At 42.8% G+C, this 22,406-nt stretch overlaps 1 protein-coding gene across 2 annotated transcripts in view; it reads left to right on the top strand.

The window, feature by feature from the left end:
* The window catches only part of SYN2 (synapsin II), a 153,095-nt gene that overhangs the window by 86,793 nt on the left and 43,896 nt on the right, over positions 1-22,406 (top strand). For both annotated transcript variants that reach the window (XM_070433616.1, XM_070433617.1), the window contains exons 2-4: positions 16,080-16,137; positions 17,863-17,954; positions 20,386-20,542. In XM_070433616.1, coding sequence (XP_070289717.1) covers positions 16,080-16,137; positions 17,863-17,954; positions 20,386-20,542 — 307 coding nt within the window. The remainder of the gene's footprint in view (positions 1-16,079; positions 16,138-17,862; positions 17,955-20,385; positions 20,543-22,406) is intronic.

The following is a 22,406-nucleotide window of genomic DNA, read 5'->3' as shown; positions in this document are numbered from 1 at the left end:
GGGATGCCCCAGCTCAAAGACAGACAGAGAGAGTAAATTCTCCCTAACTACACCTTTTTGTTCTTTTCAGGTTTGGATTGGGTAAAGCTCAGTCATACTGGGGAAGGCAATCTGTTTTACTCAGTCTGATTCAAATATTAATCTCATCTAGAAACACCTTCATAGACATACCCAGAATAATGTTTAGCCAATTATCGGACACCTGTGGTCCTGTCAAGTTAACACATAAAATTAACTCTCTCCCAGCTATGCTTTGTATAAGGTAGGGGTGAGTGACTGGGGACTAGAAGAAAGCATAAGACAGTGTGCACCCTCGGGGGGCTTCTGATACAGGAGGAAGAAGCACATACACAGGGTGGGCAAAAATAGGTTTACAGTTGTTAATACTCAAAACACGGTGTTTATTCTCCTTTCTTTGTTGTTGTTAATTCTCACCTGAGGATATTTTCCCATTGATTTTTAGAGAGAGTGGAGTATCAACCTATGAACCAGGAGGTCAAGGTTTGATTCCCGGTCAGGTCACATGCCCGTGTTACAGGAGGCAGCCCTCTCTCTTTCTCTCTGAAATAAGTAAAAACTATATTTAAAAATAAAAAAATAAAAAGAACACTATATCATAAAGTAAGATTTATTGCTGGATTCAAAGACAGGAAGAAAAGTAGAAAATCAATGATTGCTTCACAGTTGAAGTCTCCCAAACATTTATTGTAGAGAAAATACAAGCTCCACAAAAGTTCTTATATCCTAACATGTTCTATGTAGCCAGCATCATTACTCTGACACCAAACCAAAGACACCACAGGAAAAGAAAACCACAAACCCAAATCCCCAATGAACATAGACTCAACAATTTTAACAGCATTTTAGCAAATTGGATTCTATGATATCCAAAAAGGATCATGCATCATGACCCAATGGGGTTCATCCCAGAAACTCAAGTTTCATATAACATTTGAATATCAGTCAATGTAATTGACCACACCAGCAAACTTAATAAGAAAAACAACAGTATCTCAATAGATGCATAAAAAGCCTTTGAGATCACTGTGTCTGTGTGTGTGTGTGTCTGTGTGTGTGTGCGTGAGCGCGCGCGCGCGCGCGCGCAGAATTCTTGGCAAATTTTAAGTATACAATATAGTATTGTTAGCTATCATCACCATGCCATACAAAACTTATTCATCTTGCCTAACTGAAACTTTGGATTCTTTAACCAACACTCATCATTTCTACCTCCCTCAGCCCCTGGCAGCCACTATTCTAGTCTCTGCTTCTGAGTTTGACTATTTTATTCTTTTTTTTTGAGTTTGACTATTTTAGATTTACAAATAAGTGAGATCATGCAATATTTCAATATTTATCTTTTTGTGTCTGGCTTATTTCACTTAGCATAATGTCCTTCAGATTTATCCACATTGTTGCAAATGGCAGGATTCCTGTTTTTTTTTTAAGGATGAATAATATTTCATATATATATATATATACTAGAGGCCCGGTGCACAAAAATTTGTGCACTGGGGGGGGGGGGTCCCCAGCCCGGCCTGTGCCCTCTCACAGTCTGGGATCCCTCGGGAGATAACTACCTGCTGGCTTAGGCCTGCTCCCGGGTGGCAGAGGGCAGGCCCAATCCCTAGGTGCAGCCCCTGGTCAGGCTCAGAGCAGGGCCGATTGGGGAGTTGGGGCGCCGCCCCGTCATGCACAGAGCAGGGCGGATCGGGAGGTTGCAATGCCACCCTCAGTCACGCTCAGGGTAGACTGATTGGGGGGTTGGGGCACGCCCCCGGTTACACTCAAGGCAGGGTCAATGGGGAGGTTGCGGTGCCACCCCCTGTCACGCACAGAGCAGGGCCGATCAGGGGGTTAGGGCGCTGCCCTCTGTCACTCACAGAGCAGGGCCAATCAGGGGGTTGGGGCGCTGCTCCCTGTCACAGAGTAGGGCCGATCAGGTGGTTGGGGCGCTGCCCCCTGTCACTAACAGAGCAGGGTCCATCAGGGGGGTTGGGGCACTGCCCCCTGTCACTCACAGAGCAGGGCCCATCAGGGGGTTGAGGAGCTCCCCCCTGTCACACACAGAGCAAGGCCCGTGGAGGGGTTTTTTTTTTTTTATTTATTCTGGGCCAGCTTTAGCTCTGAGGCCTCGCTGCTGAAAACCCCCCTGTCACTCACAGAGTAGGGCGGATCAGGGGGTTGGGGCGCCACCCTCTATCACCCACAGAGCAGGGCCGATCAGGGGGTTGGGGCACCGCCACTGTCACACTCAGGGCAGGGCCAATGGAGAGGTTATGGTTCTACCCTGTCACACACAGAGCAGGGCCGATCAGGGGGTTGGTGCGCTGCACCCTGTCACACACAGAGCCGCAGGGCAATTGGGGGGTTGGGGAGCTCCCCCCCATCAGGCACAGAGCAGGGCTGATCAGGGGGTTTGGGCGCTGCCCCCTGGCACGCTGATCCTGTTGCCGGGAGCCTCGCTGCTCCGCTGATCCCGGTGCCGGGAGGCATATTACCCTTTTACTATATAGGATAGAGGCCTGGTGCATGGGTAGGAGCCGGCTGGTTTGCCCTGAAGGGTGTCCTGGATCAGGGTGGGGGTCCCCACTGGGGTACCTGGCCAGGCTGGCTGAGGGGCTGAGGGCTGTTTTCCCGCTGGCAGTTGACTAAAAGCTCCCAACCGCTCCTTGTTTTCTTTTCTTTTTTTTTATTTATTCTGGGCCAGCTTTAGCTCTGAGGCCTTGCTGCTGAAAACATGGATACAATGTTGCGGTCCGGGACTGACTGAAAGCCGGTTTTGTTTAGCTTCTTATTTGCAACATAGTAATAGTTGCTTAGAGTTGCAGTTGAGAGTCCGGCAAGTGAGGCGGGAACGTTGGAGTCTGCAGTCCCTGGAGGAAGCAAACCTCCCTGCTCGCTTCAGTGCATGGCTGCCGGCGGCCATCTTGGCTGACAGTTAATTTGCATAAGGATACGCTGATTAGCCAATGGGAAGGGTAGCGGTCGTACGCCAATTACCATGTTTCTCTTTTATTAGTGTAGATACACACACACATATATATACATATATATAATCACATTTTCTTATCCATTTGTCCATCAATAAACATTTACATTGTTTCCATATGTGGCTACTGTGAGAGAGGGATGATTTATAAGTGGACCAATGCACAGAGGCTTTAGTTTGACAAGAGGTAGTTGGGAAATAGTGTCTGAATGGGAGATTGATGTAATAGTACCATTCAGTGTCTGAATGGTAGTAGCCAGGGGTTCCTGCATATGCTTCTTCACAGCACAAGGGTATTAACTACAAGGAGACAAGTGGGATGAAATACAGCCCCATATTCTTTCAAGCCAAGTACCCTGGTTCAGGAGTGTGTCCATCTGGAGGAAGGGGTGCCTTTTTCTATTTTACATAAAGACTCTGCAGGAGTCTTGCAGGAGGGAAATAGTGGAAGATTTTTTTGAAATAAATGGTGGGGCCATATCATAAAGGATATTTCTTTGTATATAGATTGCTTGATGGAAATGTGTAGCTTTGATGGTAGTGGTAATTATGGGTATGATGTGACCCTACGCTGTAGTTAAACTTGGATATTTTTCAATGCTAGGAACCCTATTTATCTGGCATAAAATCCACATCTTTTGAAAATTATATATGCTCAGTATTTCTCCAAAGCACTTTAAAACTTTATAACTGACCTACTTTGGCCTAGTATCAAATCAGCCTGATTTAATTTTATAAGCAAGTCATGGAAAGAGAATCTGTCCCATGACTCCAAAGCATTCTGTTCTGTAGCTCCACTATAATTATAGGCAAATGCATCTAATCTTCCCATCATGTGTTCTTCTGAGATACAGGATCCTTTTTTCCCCAGTATTTGATAATCCTGTTATCCAGTGATAGTGCGTCATTTAATTATTCCCAAAATAGAGACTTCCATAAAATCTGCTCAGAAAAAATGATTTTCTGTTCTCAACTGAAGTCACAGCTGGGCTATTTACTCAGAAATTAGTAATTTTCAGGGCCTTGAGATTGCTGTTTTTCTTAGGGGGATCTTATAAATTTTAAGTAGGTATCATCAGAGATCTATAAACCTGGGACTCTATCGGATTGTGCATGGTTGCCCTCTCTGATATTAACCTCCAAATGTCTAGCTGTATTCAATTCAATAACCCCATTAACATTTCCTGAATATCTACTATGTGCCAAATAGTAGGAAGATATTGGGAATACAAAGATGAATAGAGAGTACAGTTCCCATCTAATGAAGTATATACAATCTCAAAACCTGATCATCAGAAGCACCAAGATTTAATTTTACCAACTAGCTCTGCCACCTACTAAGTGCTACCATTGAACATGTCACTTAATTTATCTGAGCCTCATTTTCCTATAAAACCAGTAACACACTGAGATGATATTCCTGTAAGGCATGAAAAATTGTAAGATGAATTTGGTTATGTGGGATGAATGAAGTGTGTAGTCATTCAGGGTTCTCTTTCCCTCCTTCACACTCTTCTGTCACTTTTGGATCTTTAGATTTAAAGACTGAAAAGAGACTCATTATTTCAGCCTTTTCATTTTCTTCTGTGTTTTTCTTTGGGCTATTTCTACTTTTATCATGTCATTTGTTTGTAGATAAGTGGAACTTATACTCCTTATCACAAACACAGTATGAAAGTACTAAGACTTGTATAAGATGAAGTACTTAAGAGTGTAAGAAACCCTTAACATTGAATTTTCTTTTTAAAAAAAATATATTTTATTGATTTTTTTACAGAGAGGAAGGGAGAGGGATAGAGAGTTGGAAATATCGATGAGAGAGAAACATCGATCATCTGCCTCCTGCACACTCCCTACTGTGTATATGCCTGCAACCAAGGTACATGCCCTTGACCGGAATCGAACCTGGGACCGTTGAGTCCGTAGACCGACGCTCTAGCCATTGAGCCAAACCGGTTAGGGCTAATGTTGGATTTTCAATCAATTTTCAAGATTTTTTCACCTTTCACTTTCTTGATCTTTTGTGCTTTGTGACATCTCATAGGACTGATATCTTAAGGAAAACTGTTTTCTGTCATTTTAGGTTCCTCTACTGGATTGTAGTTGAACACTCATGATCTTCTGATAAGATTATTTCCCCTGAATGTTTTCTTACACTTAGTCACATTAAAACTCCTCTGCCACTTTTCTGCCCACGTTCACATCATCTTTCAGTTTATCCCTAATCAGCTTGGCATTTTAATCCCTGGAAGAACTGAATGCCATCTGCAAACTTGGCAATTTCCCCATGCATTCTCTTCCAGATTGTTTATATGAATGTTAACTGAGACACCATGCAGCTCGCTTTCTATCTAAGAAGTGCCTTAGTTGCAGAGCATTTGGTTTAACAACTTAATCACTGAATTAATAATTGAAGGACAAGCCACAGGATTTGCCTTTATCCAGAAAGGTGTTCACGTCTATTCTTTCTTTCTTATTCCTAAACTAACTATCCATAACAGACATTTCTCCATGTACTGAAAGAAAGTTTTATGGTTCACGAATTAGATTAAGTCCAAATTTGAGATAAGAACCCTTTTTACCAATGTAAGGTCCTATTTGACTATTTTAGGCCTCATTTATGTCACTGTTCCAGAACATCTATAGTAGGAATCCTATACCATTTTCTATCACTTAATTAAGTCCTATTTTTTTTAAAAAAAAATATTTTTTATTGATTTCAGAGAGGAAGGGAGAGCGAGAGTGAAATAGAAACATCAATGATGAGAGCGTCATTGATCAGCTGCCTCTTGTACACCCCTCACTGGGGATCAAGCCTGCAATCCGGGCATGTACTCTGACCAGGAATCGAATTGTGACCTCCTAGTTCATAGGTCAACGCTCAAACACTGAGCCACACTGGCTGGGCTAAATTCTACTGTTTAATATCACTGTCATTTCCCAGCTAGATTCTAAGTTCCTAGGTCTAATCAATCAAATGATCAATTGAATTGTTAGGTGAGTGCTGTCTAATAGCTATTGGTTTGCCATGTACCGGTAAAAAAGCAAGTCCTGAAGCTAGTTATTGCACCAGCTTCTAAATGATCTTGAGCCCTCATTCACTCCCACCAGTCTCTTCTGCATTACAGACAAAACGGTCTCTCAGATCTTAGGCACATTTGATCATGCCACCTCTCTGCTTAAAATCTTCTTAAAAAAATTCTTTATTGTTTAAAGTATTACATAAGTCTCCTTTTCCCCCCATTGACCTCTCCCCAGCCATTCCCACACCCCGCCCCCCAGCACATGCCCTCACTCCCCTACTGTCTGTTTCCATGGGTTATGCTTATATGCATGTATACAAGTCCTTTATCTCTTACCCCCCTCCCCTCCCCTGCCTTTGCTTAAAATCTTTGATAGTATTTTTGGAGACATTTGGGAAAACTTGAATACAGGCATACCTCAAAAATATTGTAGGTTTAGTTCCAGACCACTGCAATAAAATGAATATTGCAATAAAGCAAATCTCACAAATTTTGTAGTTGTTAATTCTTGCCCAAGGGTATTTTTTCCATTGATTTTTAGAGAGAGTGGAAGGGAGGGGGAGAGGCAGAGAAACATAGATGTGAGTGATATATCTATTAGTTGCCTCCCGCACGTGCCCCGACTGGGGCCGGGGATCTGAGCCTGCAGTGGAGGTATGTGCCCTTGACCAGAATTGAACCCCAGATCCTTTGGTCCTCAAGCCAATGTTCTAACCAGTGAGCAAAACCGGCTAGGGCATGAAGTCACACAAATTTTTCAGTTTTCCTATAGTTTTGTTTATACTATAGTATATTAAGTGTGTGATAGCATATCTATAAAACAACATACATACCTTAATTTAAAAATAATTTATTGCTAAATAATGCCAACCATCATCTGAGCCTTCATTTTGCTGGTGGAGGATCTTGCCTTGATGTTGATGAAAATGCTGTTATCTGCAAAGTGCAATAAAATGAGGTATGCCTGTATAGACTCAATAAGGATTTTAAAATTATTATTAATTAAATAATAAATTATTAAAAAGGCATTACTAAAGGGTTGGCAAATTCGTACAAAGATAATAGATTAGAGATTATCAGGGACTGAGGAGAGAGGAATGGGCAGTTATTGCTTAATGGCTCAGAGTTTGTTTGGGATGGTTAAAAAGTTTTGGAAATAGTGATGATGGTTGCACAACATCATGAATGTACTTAATGCCATTGAATTGTACACTTAAAAATGGTTAAAATGGCAAATTTTGTTATATATGTATTGCTACAATAAAATTTTTTTGTCATTATTAGAGATAACACTCGAAAGTTTACAGGAGCAACGACATGTTTGTTATTTGGGATTTTCCTTAAAACACTTAAACAATAGTCTCAATAACAATAGTTGAAGGTGATAGATGAAAAAGATTGGCAAAATGTTAATAACTATTGAGAATAGAATTTTTTCATAATAAAAGTTACAAAATTTTTTTGGGAAGCTATCCATTAAGTCCCAGCTACTCAGCCTGACATTTGAAGCCCTTTGCCAGTCTATCTCCTCTGTTTTTCAGGAGACTGAGCTGTCACTGCTTACCCCACAGTGCCCTCCTTGCAATCAGCTTTGCTCTGTGCTCATACAGCCTCTGTGCCTTTGCAGTCACCTTTCCATTCTGCTTCCTCTTTATGCGGCAGATTTCTACTCATTCTTCAAAATTCAGCCTTCCCGGACTTCTCCAGGCAGTGAGAACTCTCTCCTTTGGGGTTCCCACAGTTCCTTGCTTGTACGCCTGCTACAGCTTATATGCCTTATAATAAGATCTTTTATTTATGCTTCTGTTCTCCACTAACCTGTGAGCTTCTTGAAGGTGGAGGAAATGGGGGGGGGGGCGCGGGATTGGGGAGTGGGTGGGTGGAGGAGGGCATAGGGGGGATGGGTGGAGACTTGGGGTGGTAAACACACAATACTGTATACTTTTGTTAACCAGTGTCATCCCAATAAATTAATAAAATGGGGGAGGGGAGACAATAAGGTAGAGGAAACTTACTTTTCACTGCATGTCTTTTTGGGCTATATGAAACCTTTGTTGTTTTAGTTGTTTTGTGAATATTTTTAAAGGAAAAGGTTGAAAGGTGAGAATGTGAATAGTAGTTATAAATCCTAAGAGCTGAAAGGGACCTTAGCAATTACCCATATGATCTCCTCCTTTTCTAGACAGTGTTTTCTCTACTTGGCAACTGCTAATGCATTTTTCTATTTTCAGCACCTACCACTTTGTGCTCAGTAAATTGTTGCTGAATTTACTGACAAACCACAGACCTTTTTCTACAGCTTACAAAAAGCCAACTATCTAGCTTGGGGTGTGTAGACATACACCTTTTAGAAGAAACCACTAATTTCCAGGCATGGTTCGTCAGTGCAGCAATTAAGCACCCGGAGGGATGTCACTGGGCCAGTGGAATCTGACTGTTCAATTGGCTGACTGCAGCGTGTCTGCAGTCCACATCTTGCCAGGGGGTGGCAGTAGATGCTCACAAATTCTCTTCAAGATCTGCAGCCCTGATTTTACGCTTTGCATGTAGGGTGGGAAATAGGTAGTCTCTACTATTTCTAGTTTATTTTCTGACTTCTTGATATCTGAAGATGCTTGGGAAAGAACAAGGCCTGAATTAGAGACAGTGAGAGCCAGACTAAGCACCTTGTTAAAGATAAATGTCCAAACCAGTGCTATGTATTCACTATGTGCTAGTTTCCAGAGCTCCTAGAAAGCCTTCTCCTCCCTAAGTGACTTCTAGAGACTGTAAATGCATTATTAGTGCCTTTATATTTTAGCTGGAGGTTTTGATCCTTGTGCAAACCTCAGCCATCTAGGGAGGATTTATACACTAGGCTGTTTTTAGGTCCTTTAGTTCCAGTTGGATGGAGATTGAGAACAAATTTTCATGTATGTAAGGATAGAGAAGAAAGAGCATCACACCCTGAATATAGACATGCAAGAACACAGGAGAAGATGGCTGGGCCTGCAGAGGGAGACTCAATCCACTGAATCCTTACAGTGGTCTCTTCTGGTTTTCTATATTTGTCCAGCCCAAACCACATCGCTCCTAAGATCTCCAGTCAATAAGCAAGCCCTGATTGTGAACTTACTAAGTACACAGCTCAGTGAAGGAGTTGGAAATTTTTAGATACAATGATTATATTTGTACAGGCTTTACTTAGCTCAGAGAATATAATCTGACAAAAGGAGACAATCAGTATTTAAAATTCAAAATGTTCTGGAAAATCCAGGGCTCACATGGTCCTTGCTTTGAAGCATTATTACATAATCTTAAAAGGTGGTATCAGATGATGATGCTATGAGCCAAATATGAGCAGACAATAAATGGGATGAAAGTTCAGAAGGAGAAGAAGCCATGTTGGCTGTGGTAAGTAAAACAGAAATAATACCTGGTATATAAATGTCTTGCATTTTGCTTATAGTACTTCATATTTGCATAACATTTCAGAGTTTCCAACACTTTAATGTCAGTAATGCTCATCTGGCTTCATTAAGTTTTCATTACAACCTTTGACTCAGGCATTATTAAATGAGGGTGAAGTACATAAAATACTTAGAATAGTGGTTAGCACATAGTGAATATTTGCTGTTATTAGCTCTATGTATGAGGAAACTGAGGCTTAGAGGGGCATTTACTTACCCCAAATCACATACCTGACAAGTGGTGGAATTAAGCCTGAACTCAGCTTCCCTGGCTCCTGTTTCTAGACCTTTCTCCATTATCCCATGCATGTAGGAGGGGATATTTAAGCTGGGATTGCCTAGGTTGGGCCAACTTTGGAGGTGGCTTTAGCAGAGAAGTCTCTGAAATAATGCTCCTCAGCTTCACGAGCCTTTTTTGACAGGTAGATGGAAATTGATGAGAGTATTCAGTGCCTTGAATAAGAAGAGTTAAATCTAGAAGCCTCTACTCATTTTAGCAATAAGGGGAGATGGTCCATCACGGAAGCTGCAAGCCATTAAACTCACATACATCCTCAGCTGCTAGGCTTGTTAAGAAAATGTCACAATAGGGGGAAATTGACAACACAGGCACCCGTAGGTATTTTTAGTCTGTGATTCAAGGATGTACATCTTGGGTTCTGTTTAGGACTGAGCACAAGGGGGTGAATTTGGATTGATTTGACAAGACTAGTAGTCAGAGAGTCCATACTGAGCACTTTTAATGGGCAGCTTATGGAAGGAACTATGTGTGTGTGCATGTCATAGACTAATAACTTTTTCAAACTTTCAAATACTAGGCAGGTGCTATAATCTTTTTCTTGGTTTGGGGGCAGTATGGAACTATCAGTAAAAACTATAACTGTGTCTATTCATTGCACCAACAATTTTGCAATAAATTATTTGTCTTTTTAATGTACAACATGATGAGTATAGTTAATAATACTGTATGTATACTTGAAATTTGCTGAGTAGATTTTAAGTGTTCTCAGCTCGCGCACACACACACACACACACACATACACACACAAATGGTAACTATGTTAGGTGATGGATTTGTTAACCTGATTGTGGTAATCCCATTTCACAAAGTATATGTATATCAAATCATTATGGTATACACTTTATATATAATTTCATTTATCAATTATACTATAGTAAAGCTAGAAAAAATAAATTCGTTATCCTATGGATATATTTTTAAATGTAAGCCATTGTAACACTGTTATAGCACAAACAACCCAAAAAACTGGAGATCTAAATGCTCATCAATAAATATTGTTTAGATTACTGTAGGACCTTCAAGTGGAATTTCATACAACTGTTAAGAGAGAGGTCTGTCAATATGTGATGAAAACATATCACTAAGATGTATTTTTTGCCCGGCCAGTGTGGCTCAGTGGTTGAGTGTTGACCTATGAACCAGGAGGTCATGGTTGGATTCCTGATCAGGGCATATGCCCAGGTTGCAGGCTCGATCCCCAGTGTGGAGCGTGCAGGAGGTAGCCAATCAAAGATTCTCTCATCATTGATGTTTCTATCTCTCCCTCTCCTTTCCTCTCTGAAATCAATAAAAATATATTTTTTAAAAAGATGTATTTTTAAGTGCAATAAAAATCAAAGTTCAAAAAAGAAGAGTTTATATAGTACTAGAGGCCCAGTGCATAAAATTTGTGCACTCCAGGGGTTGGGGGAGTGGTCCCTCAGCAGTCCCGGCCTGTGCCCTCTCACAGTCCGGGAGACTTCTGGGGATGTCTGACTGATGGCTTAGGCCCCCTCCCCAGGAGGAGGGGGCCTAACTCGGCAGTCAGACATCCCACCACTGCTGCTGCACTTGCCAGCCGTGAGCCGGCTCAGGGCTTCTGGCTGAGCAGTGCACTACCACAGGGGGCAGCTCCTGCATTGAGCGTTTGTCTCCTGGTGGTCAGTGCACATCATAGTGACTGGTAGTTCCACCGTTCAGTCAATTTGCATATTAGCCTTTTATTATATAGGACAGTGATGGCGAACCTATGACACACGTGTCAGAGGTGACACTTGAACTCATTTTTTTGGTTGATTTTTCTTTGTTAAATGGCATTTAAATATATAAAATAAATATCAAAAATATGTCTTTGTTTTACTATGGTTGCAAATATCAAAAAATTTCTATATGTGACATGGCACCAGAGTTAAGTTAGGGTTTTTCAAAATGCTGACACGCCGAGCTCAAAAGGTTCACCATCACTGATATAGGATAATGCCATGTGTATATTGAAACATATATGTATGCAGCTATATGCACACATTTCCCCCACAACGGAAGGATATGCTTGCACTGATAATGGGGAGTATGTGTGATGATAGAGGAATGGGGAAGGATAAACTTATTTTTTATTTTATCCTTTGATTTATTATTTGATTGACTTAATTGTATGACATATCATATACATATATATATATCCTATCTAATAAAGAGGGAATATGCTCATTGCCGTCATGCTGTCGCAAAGATGGCAGCGCCCACAGCCAACAAGGAAGGAATATGCTAATTGACTGCCACGCCCTGAAAGATGGTGGCGCCCAGCCCCCTCAGCTCTGCCAGGGCAGTAGGCGTGCGACAAGGCCAGGCCCACTCCCAGGTGGGCCTGGCCACTCCATGCACCTACTTCCGGAGTCCCCCAGTCCCCTCAGCCCCCCAGCCGCCCAGGGCCAGCCTGAGGCACAGGCAAGCCTCGGATGGCAGCTACTCAACCGACACCCAAGGCGAAGGCAAGCCCCAGATGTTGGCTGCCCAGCCACCTAGGGTCGGCCTGAGATGCAGGCAAACCTTGGATGGCAGCTGCCCAGCCTCAAGGCTGCTCAAGGCTCAGGTAACCAGGGCCGGCCAAGGCTTGCTCTGCCGGCAGTGGCAGCAGCAGAGGTGTGATAGGGGTGTTGCCTTCCCCTGATCGCTGGGTTGTCTCCCGCCCCTGAGGGCTCCCAGACTGTGAGAGGGGGCAGGCCGGGCTGAGGGACCCCACCACCACTCCAGTGCATGAATTTTCATGCACCGGGTCTCTAGTATATAAATTTAAGCCATTTGCTCAAGATCACACAGCCAGGAGAGGGCAAAGCTAGGATTCCCACCCAGACTGTGAGCCAGAGCCCTGTGATCCAGAACTTTTCTGGATTCTAGCACATTGCCTCCTAACAGTGCTCTTAGTATCAGGAAGTACTTCTGTCTCTTGCTTGTAAGCTACAAAATTTTTCACGAAAATACCTGGAATCAAAACATCCAAAGGCCATGAGCTAGGAGAATGTGCTCATTCTCCAGAAGAAGGTTTTGTGCCCCCATCCGCCTGCCATCTTGGATCCTTTTTTATAAAATTGTAGCTCAGCCAAGAGAGGTCAGTGACCTGGAGCCAGGAAATACAGACTAAGATTTCTAACAGGACAAATTACCTTAAGGAAAAGGCATTAACATAATTGGAGAGTTGGGGGTGGGGAGAAGGCATGAAAACAGTATCATTAGCCAACTTGGTCAATGGGCAGATGCAGGAAGTGGCAGATAAACCCAGCCAGAATCTATAAATATACTTTAATATTAGTATTCAAAACCTATAAAATAAATTAGCGAATTAAAAAACGTTGGCACCTAGATATAAACTCTTAGTTCTAAATTTAACTCATGAATTTTTTTGTGTGATTTGGGCATATTATTTAACTGCTCTGGGTTTCAGTTTCTCCACTTGTCAAATGGACAGCACTATCTGTCTTGGCTACTTCACAGAGTTGTAAGAAATAAATAAGGCAAGGAATGTACCTTGAAAATGCAAGGCATCCTACTGTTAATGCAAGGATAAGAAGTTACTGTTAATGTTTCTGAGACTTACCTCAGAGAAGAAGAGCTATTTTGAGATGGAAAATGGGAGAAAGCATCCAAAAAGCATTGCTGGTAACAAGGTAGCACACCTAAACAATACCAAAAAGGAACCCCATGGGTCATATTTTCTAGTTCCTCCCTTTTATAGTCATGGACAAAGACCTACAGAGTGCAAAACTTCAGAGCAATGATAGTGCCATGCATAGACTATTATTTAAACCAATAAGTAAGATGGAACAGTAGCCAAAGGGACAGGATATGCTATAGGTCCCTTGCCCAAGGGGCTTGCTGAACTATGAATGTTGAACAGGGTCCTGGAAGCAAACTGAGAAGCTAAGTAAGGAATTAGGGCAGAGGTGGAGGGATGGACTTCAGTGATTCAACTCCAGGATGGCTGAATGCCTCTGAGGAGCAATTTGAGTGTGGCCAGGGACTTGGATAGGACAAATGACAACTTCCTAGAACGGACTGTTCCAGAACCCAGAGAGGAAAGGAAATAGCTTGGCCTCGTCCTGGGTAGTTCACAGGAACCAGGGTAGGAAGTATTTGCAGTGGAACTACAACATCAAGTCCCTTTTGAACGGAAGAAGGAAATGGGGGAGGGGGGCATGCAATGCAGTACACATGACAAGTTAGTTTTTGTAATGGTGGGAGTGAAGATGGAGAGAATGAATCAACAGAGGGAGATAGTGCTATGCAGTGACAAGGTGACTGGACTCAGACTTGGGTGTGAATGCTTGCTCTGTCATTAACTTGCCCTATGACACTTTTTTTCTCTGAATCTTGATTTCTTCATCTTGAAAATAAAGACCTTTTCCCCTATCTCCTGAGTTGGTAAGAGGATTAAATATGTTATTGAAAGCAAGTAATACACAGTTCCTAGAATGTGATGGACAATATTTTAATATATTCCTTTATTTTGGAGAGGGACTTCTAGAAAATCTTCAGTGAAACATGCTAATTTGAAATTTCAAGCACTGGGAAAGCAAGCCAACCTAGCTAACAGGTACAGTGTGGAAAGGCCCTTTTTACAAATAGAGAACCAGCCAAAGTAGACAGATAAGAAAAGCTTATGGCAGGGAGGACAGGTTAAGGATAAAGTAGGAATGGATATAAATATAAGCATAACACAATCTGTTTATCAGAGACTGTGAAGCCATTAATGCATTAATGTGAGGTTCCTCCAGATCCATGACAAAATGGAAGGTGAATAAATACTATATAACAGTTTGACTCATTTTTTTTCTTTTTAATTTTTAATTTATTAATTTTAGAGATAGACGGAGGGAGAGAGAGAGAGGGGAACACTGATTTATTGTTTCACTTATTGATGCATTCATTGGTTGATTCTTGTGTGTGCCCTGACCAGGGATTGAACCCACAACCTTGGCATACTAGGATGATGCTCTAACCAATTGAGCTAGCTGGCCAGGGCTTGAGTCATTTTCTTGATTGCTCAGAAATACAGGATAGGTGTTGTGTTCAATTATAGTAGCTTTACTCAGCATCCTTCTCTTTTTTTTCTTTTTCTGGTAGCCTCACATTCTTTTTTGAAGTATGGTATGAAGAAGCAAAATAAGTTTCTTTAAAAGTAAACTTTCAAAGGTGGAAACCAAATAGAAAATCAGAGTGAAATGTCAGATGGGGGAAGATAAAGAAACTATAGAAGATTGACTTAGTCTTTACCAGGAACAATATTAGGGAAATTCTTACTTTTAGATTTCTTTGGTAGCCAAAAGACCTGAGATATAAAACTAGAGGCCCTGTGCACAGATTCGTGCATTGGTGGGGTCCCTCAGCCTGGTCCATGGGGATTGGGTAGAAACCAGCTCTCTGACATCCCCCGATGGGTCTGGGATGTTGGTGAAGCAGATTAGGGGCTGACAGTGCCCAGCAGCAACCTAACCCATGGCCAATTTCGTGAGGAATCGGGCTCCCTCCTCCCTCCTCTTTGGGTCAGGGGTGCAGCTGAAGAAGATTCAGGGCCAACAGTGCCCCAGCAGCAACCTAACCCAGGACTGATTCCGTGAGGAATCAGACTCCCTCCTCTACTGGTTGGAGCGTCTGTCCCCTGGGGTCATTGTGCATCATAGCTACTGGTCAAATGGTCAAATGGTCACTTAAGCTTTTATATATATAGACTAGATGCCCAGTGCACAAAATTCGTGCATGGGTAGGGTCCTTAGCAGCTACTGGCTGCTGGCTGGAGCTTCTCTTCCCCCAGCTGCCTGCCACCGCTGCCGGCCAGGGTCTCCCTTCGCACCTGCCTTGGCCTGACACTGCCTGCTCACCTGCTCCACCATCCCGCCATGGTCCCGCTCTCATCGGGGCCTATTGGGGCTGGCAGTGCCTCCACTGACGCTGCTGCCAGCACCATGTTGCCGATGCCTGCCATGTTCCGCGCTGCCCCCTGGTGGTCAGCGCATGTCTAACTCCTGGTTGGTTGAACTCCTGGCCATGGGGACAGTTTGCATATTAGCCTTTTATTATATAGGATTACAAAACCTGAGAGTGAAAAGTGCTTTGATTTATTTTATAGGTGGATAAGTTGAACATGTAAAGGAGGGGAAATGGTTTGCTTGAGGCTCTCAATTATGGTGATCCAATTGCAAAGTTAGGCTCTAACCCTAACCCACGACTCTTGACTGTCATTCTGGGGTTCTGTTTGCTGTAGGCTCATCTTTGGGATAATGAATTTCTGACCTCAAACACTTGTACAAAACTAATTTGTGTTTTTTTTTTTATTTTTCCAGGGCCAAGTGCTTTCGGGGCAAAAAAGTCCTTGGAGATTATGATATCAAAGTGGAACAGGTAATCAGCCCGAATCCCAGAGCTGGATCTGTGTCATCATCAATCCCTCTTGGCATTCCAGAGTGAACCATCTAGTCCTGCTGAGTGGAAGACAGCATCCCTCGCTGGGTTTCAGGCTATCTCTTGAACCCCATCCTTTCCCCAGGGCTTTTCTTTTTCTTTTCTTTTTTTAAATATATTTTATTGATTTTTTACAGAGAGGAAGGGAGAGGGATAGAGAGCCAGAAACATCGATGAGCGAGAAACATCAATCAGCTGCCTCCTGCATGCCTCCTACTGGGGATGTGCCAGCAGCCAAGGTACATGCCCTTGACCAGAATCAAACCTGGGACCCTTGAGTCCACAGGCCAACGCTCTATCCACTGAGCCAAACCGGTTAGGGCCCAGAGCTTTTCTTTTAATGAGACATAGTCCTGAAGGCTGTATTTTTCAATTTTTCTGACTTTTTACCATGGTTCTGGTGTCCATAGAGAGGCAAATAGTGTGGCTCTTAGGGCCTTCGTGTAGTGCAGGGTTCTCAGGCTGAGGAAAACCTTAGAGGAATGTCTTTCCAAATCACTGGCCACAGCTCCATGTTATTGGTGGCATGGTATCCTGGGTAGGCACATGTTTGACATTCAGGTGTGTGGCCTCCACTGGTGACTACTCTGGGCTTAAGGCTATAATTCAGAGAGAACTTAGAAAATAACACCTTCTTGTTTTAATGCAGTAAAGTCCTGAAAGGCTCATTTTCTATCTTTCTCTATTCTTTGCTTCATGATAAATAGAAATTAGATCCATTTGGGTAGAGAGGTGGGGGATATGCAATTTAAGCAATTATGTATTTTCTATGTAATAATAAAAGTTACTCATTATTCCTTACACAGTGTGCTGTGGTTTACAGAGTACTTTCCTATCCATTATTGCATTGCATTCAGTTCTTAAAATAAATTGTTATATAGACAGGGCTGATCAAAATTTTCCTTTTTTTAAATTCTCACCCAAGGATATGTTTTCATTGATTTTTAAAGAGAGAGAGAGAGAGAGAGAGAGAGAGAGAGAGAGAGAGAGAGAAAATATTGATCAGTTGCCTCCCATACACTGAACAAGTGGGGATTGAATCCGCAACCTAGGTATGTGCCCTGACCAGGAATTGAACCTTCAATCCTTTGGTGTATAGGATGATGCTCCAACCAACTGAGCCATCCAGCTAGGACAAAATTTTTTCCATTTTACACGTGGGAGGAACTTTTCCTCCAGAGAGTATAAGTAATTTGCCTAATGTTGTACACAGCTAGTTGGGAGTAGAGCAGAACTAAAACCCAGTTACCTAATCTAAAACCTAGTGCTTTTATGTTGAAACTGATAAAGGGCACATTTGCCCTGGTTCACATTCCTGCTCTCAGAGAGGCAGCCCAAAGGATGCTGGGAGTCTGAAGACCTGAGTTTTGCTTCTTTACTGCCAACAATAAGTTTTTTGTTTTGTTTTTGTCTAGGAAAGCTACTTAACTGCTCTTTATCTCTGTTCCTCCTGCCTCATAGAGTTGCTATGAGTTAAATGAGATCAGTTTGTGAAAGTGCTTTGAAAATTGTAAATAAAATGGTGGTGAGGATATTATTGCTGCTGCTATGTGGGGGATTTGGCAAAGTTAGGACTGTGGACTTATTCCTCTACTGTTATTATTATTTACTTTTTACCATGGTAAAAAACACATAACCTTCTTAATCCCTACTGTTACTTTCCAGGCAGAATTTTCAGAGCTCAACCTGGTGGCCCATGCAGATGGGACCTGTGCTGTGGATATGCAGGTACTCCGGAATGGCACAAAGGTTGTCCGGTAAGGTCCTTTCTCTCCTCAGGGTTACTGTCACTGTCTCCAGAATTACCTTCTCTGGCTTGCAGAGGCAGTTTCAAAATCAAGTGTTGGAGTGGGATAATATTACTATGTATAGTGTGTAGAACTTAATGATGTGTGCTGTGCAGAAGTGGTACAGGGAGTCAGAGGAAACCAGCTCCTGCCTCAGGGAGCTTAGTCCAATGGTAGAGAAAGCTTCATGGACTAAGAGCTTACTTAGAGGTAACTGGATTCCTGTTAGAGGGATTCCAGGACTCCAGCCCCACTGCAACCAATACAGTCATGTGCTTTTATCTCTGCATATATTTTCCCTGGAAATCAGGACTCTATTGCTTAAAAATAAAGTTTGAAAACCTCTGATCTATTTCAGCCTCTTATTTTACATTGATTTGCTTAGATTGACTCAGTGAGTTGTTAGCAGAGCCCTGTGTTCTATGTGCATTCTCTTAACTCCAAGTCCTGTGTTATTTCTATATTCCTCATCCCTGGGAACTCATAACTCTAATAAGAAAGCCTAGAGTCAGAAGGGACATTATGGGTGGAAAAAAATATCAATTACAGAGCACTTATATGCCAGGTAGTACATGGCACTCATAGATGTGATCAAACATAATACAACATTTCTGTGAGGGAGGTGATGAGAATTCCAGACTGGGAAAATGATTTCAACAGTCTTATTCTTACCCAGGGCTCGATGTGGCTTCCAGTTTTCAGATGTGTGAGTCTTGCTCCACGAAGAGCCTTCACTTCACTCTCTTCCCTATATCAATCTGAAGCACCCTGACACTGATGCCTCAAGTGTTCAATAGGAACTGGGTCAGTGACAGGACAGGCAAAACTCAGGTGTCTGGAACCTAACAACAGGAAATGTGAGCTTGTCCATCCTGAGTTCATTTATCCTGGAGACTAAGGAGGACAGAAAAAGAGATAGATGTCTCTTCATACGGGAGTGAGATTGGGGAGATCCTACAAGAGAGATAATAATGGGTTTCTCAAGCTATAGGTAGAGTGAGTCATAGGGGAGCATGCACACAAGCAGATAGTTACAGGTGCCGGGAGGGATCTGGCAAGAATAAGGCAGGCCCTTCCAGGTACCAGTATAGGATCTCAAGAGCTGGCCACAAATCTAGAGCTCAATTCCTATAACTGGGGTTTAAGATTTGATCTTAGGTACAGCTGAAGCCAGTTTCCCAGAATTGGGGCACTAGGAGGTCAGAGCAGCTCCAGCACTTGATGCTAAGTCTCCTGAGTGACGGAGGAGGGCTCCTTCCATCCCCACTTTAAAAGATTGATCTTTGTGCCTGGGTGGGGCTGTAGTTGTAGGGGGAGGTTGGATAGGTGCCTGGGCAGAGAACCAGGTAGATCACTGCATATGGTGTGAAATTGCTGAGTCCTAGAGCCTTGAGGGTGGAAGCTGCCACAGAATTGAATTTCTGAGATGAGGTTCCTCAGGAGTAAGGGCATGAACATAGGGGCCCTAGTCCTGTAGAGCAGCTGTGGTTAAGAGCTTTTCTGGCTAGAGGTGAAATGCAGGGAGCCTTCCCATGCATGGGAACATTCTGTACTCTCAGTGTTTCCTGTGGCTGTTGCTCAACCTCAGTTCTGCAAAAAATATTTGTACCTCTCCCTAGTGTCCGCTTTGGAAGAATAACATTGGGAAGTCTGGCATCTGGTTTTAGCCAGCTTGGACTCTTGCTCTCCTGGGGGCCTGATGAGGGCATTGCCTATTTTAAGGAGCAGCTTTATTGACTCAAAACAGGACAGTGTCTGCTGGGACCCCCTTGGAACACCAATTCTGGAGCCACAAGGAGCTTCAACTTTTATACTACCCCATAGTGATAGGGAAAATTCTTGTTCATTTAAGGTGTGAGGATCTAAAAGTGTTTCTTTCCTCCTGAGGGCATTTGTACCTTATGAAAAGGCAGTGCTTAACCAAGAGGAATAAGGGAATTTTAGAAATATGTTTCTCAGCCCTAGCCGGTTTGGTTTAGTGTTTAAAGGGTTGGCCTGCGGACTGAAGGGTCATGGGTTCAAATCCAGTCAAGGGCACATACTTTGGTTGCAGGCTTGGTCACTGGCCCTGGTTGGGCGCGTGCGGGAGGCAACCTTTCAATGTGTCTCTCTCACATCGATATTTCTCTCTCTCTCTCCCCCTCCTTTCCACTCTCTCTAAAAATCAATGGGGAAAAAATATCCTTGGGCGAGGATTAACAACAAAAGGAATATGTTTCTCTTTGAGATATGCCGTAATACCTCTTTTTAGTCCATAAAGAATAATAATAATAACATAAAGGACTTGGACCAGGTGGCCCCTAAGATCCTTTCTCTGTCTTGGGCTTTGGAAATGGGAGACAAGGTGATGTACAACCTGAGGTGCTGGTTAATGGCAAACTTGCCTCTACATTTTTACCAGGTCTTTCCGGCCAGATTTTGTGCTCATCCGGCAGCATGCATTTGGCATGGCGGAGAATGAGGACTTCCGCCACCTGATCATTGGCATGCAGTATGCAGGCCTCCCCAGCATCAACTCACTTGAATCCATTTACAACTTCTGTGACAAGCCATGGGTGGTAAGTGAGGTTCCCTTCCCTCTAGGTAAAAGGGTAGGATCCAGGTCCTATATCTCCCAGTCCCCCAGGAGGGACCACTGGTAAACAAGATGCAGTACTTACCAGTTGAAAGGATATGGGAAGAGCTTCAGCTGGAATATGGGAAGGATAGGCTCTCACAAGAAAACATTATCATCATGGGCTGGGGCACCTTAGCCGCATGTGGACCTTTGGCCTTACAACAAAGTCACACCAAGATTCTGTGCAGAAGCCCTTACAAATCTGTAAACTCTGCCCTCAGCCATAGGATACAATGATAAAAATAACTGTTTCTGCCTTTGAATGGTCTAACCATTGGAAAGGTCTGAGGCCAATGGGGATCAAAAGGATGGTCCATCTCAAAGGGCTGTTAGTGACAGTCTTACCAAGTGTTTTAACAACCTCAAAATCAGATTTATCTATAAATATATGAATCAGACACTTATATGATATGTAAGTGCCCTTAGGGATAATCAAATCTCTCCCTTTCATGTAGATATATGAAAATTAAAAAAGGAAAGTAAGGAGTGTAAAACCACTTACTATATGGTGCCAAATTCTGAGATTTTCCTTTTTTAATTTTATTTAATCCTCACAATAACCTTACAAGGAAGATATTATTATCATTATTATCACTTTTTATAGAGAAATGAGACCCAGAGAAGATTAAGTTACTTACCAAAGTTATAGAGCCAGGATTTCTCTAGATTGCACTACCATACACATAAATTAAGTTAGCATGTGAGGAAGAAGCTAGTGTTCTCTTCTTTGGCCAGTCTGGAAATCTAGGAAGCAGTGGAAATTTCTGAGCAGAGAGAAAGAGTGAGGCTAGGAGGGAGAGTGACCTATGATGGCTACTGGGATGCTCTGGCCTCCCCTCTGATAGCTGGGGCAACCCAGCTCCTATAACTCTGCTACTCCAGGCTGGCCCTCTCAGAAGGAAATACCTGCCCCTAATCACATTCTTATTGTTTTTCAAAAATCAAATTTCAGTTTTCACATACTAGCCTGCCGAGAGTCAAGGCACTGGTGGCTGATTTTGAAGTTCCTGAACCCCAAGCCTCTCCACTACTCAGGGAACTGGAGGGGATGTTTTAACCAAATAGATCCATTGCCTCTGCTCTTGATCTTTTTTTTTTTTCTTTTCACACCTGAACTCACAGTTTTCCTGTTCCCTTGGAAGCCAGCAAGATCTAACAGTATAAGAGAAAAAGCAATGAATGAGGAGTCAAAAGATCTGGGAGCTGTTGTGGTTGAGGAGGGAGGTTGGGTTCCCAACCTCTACGTGTTCAGCCTTTCCCTCTGTGTGGCCTGTGGCATCTGGAATCCTAGTGTTATAAGAACAGGCTAAAAGAGTTGTGTGCTTTGAGTGTGTTGCTCTTTGCAGAAGAGCACATATGAGGCCTTCACCAAACTTCTTTTCTGAGGTCCTCCCCTTTCTACTTAGTCATGTGCCCTTCCTTACTGCACATATGCCCTAGTCCTTCCCTCCTCCCTTCAATACCTATTAGAATTTGGCTCCCTCGTAGTCACACAGGGTGAGTCTGCTATTATTAGCTTTTTCTGGGTGATTTCACTAATCAGCCTTCTGACTAAACATCTCTCTATGCTATGTGTTTTTTTTGTTTTTGTTTTGTCAACTAGCAATAATAGTAGTACCTGCCACCAGTTTGCTAGCCTGGGTTGTTACAATCTCCTACTATTTGGGGTATCTTATAAAAGCTGGTTCCCTGCTTTATGTTTCAAAACTGTGCCAGAGGCCAGGGAGGGGAGAATCAGAGAGCCTGTGCCTAGAGCTTTGCCCCTCCAGGGATCAGGATCTGGTGAGGGTTCACATTCTTACCCA

The sequence above is a fragment of the Myotis yumanensis genome, unplaced genomic scaffold (assembly GCF_028538775.1).
Source record: "Myotis yumanensis isolate MYYU_CA2020_CCGP unplaced genomic scaffold, mMyoYum1.0.hap1 SCAF_14, whole genome shotgun sequence".
NCBI classification, from domain to species: Eukaryota; Metazoa; Chordata; class Mammalia; order Chiroptera; family Vespertilionidae; genus Myotis; species Myotis yumanensis.
Note: the sequence above shows the minus strand (reverse complement) of the source record. Positions and strands in the feature narration are given on the sequence as shown.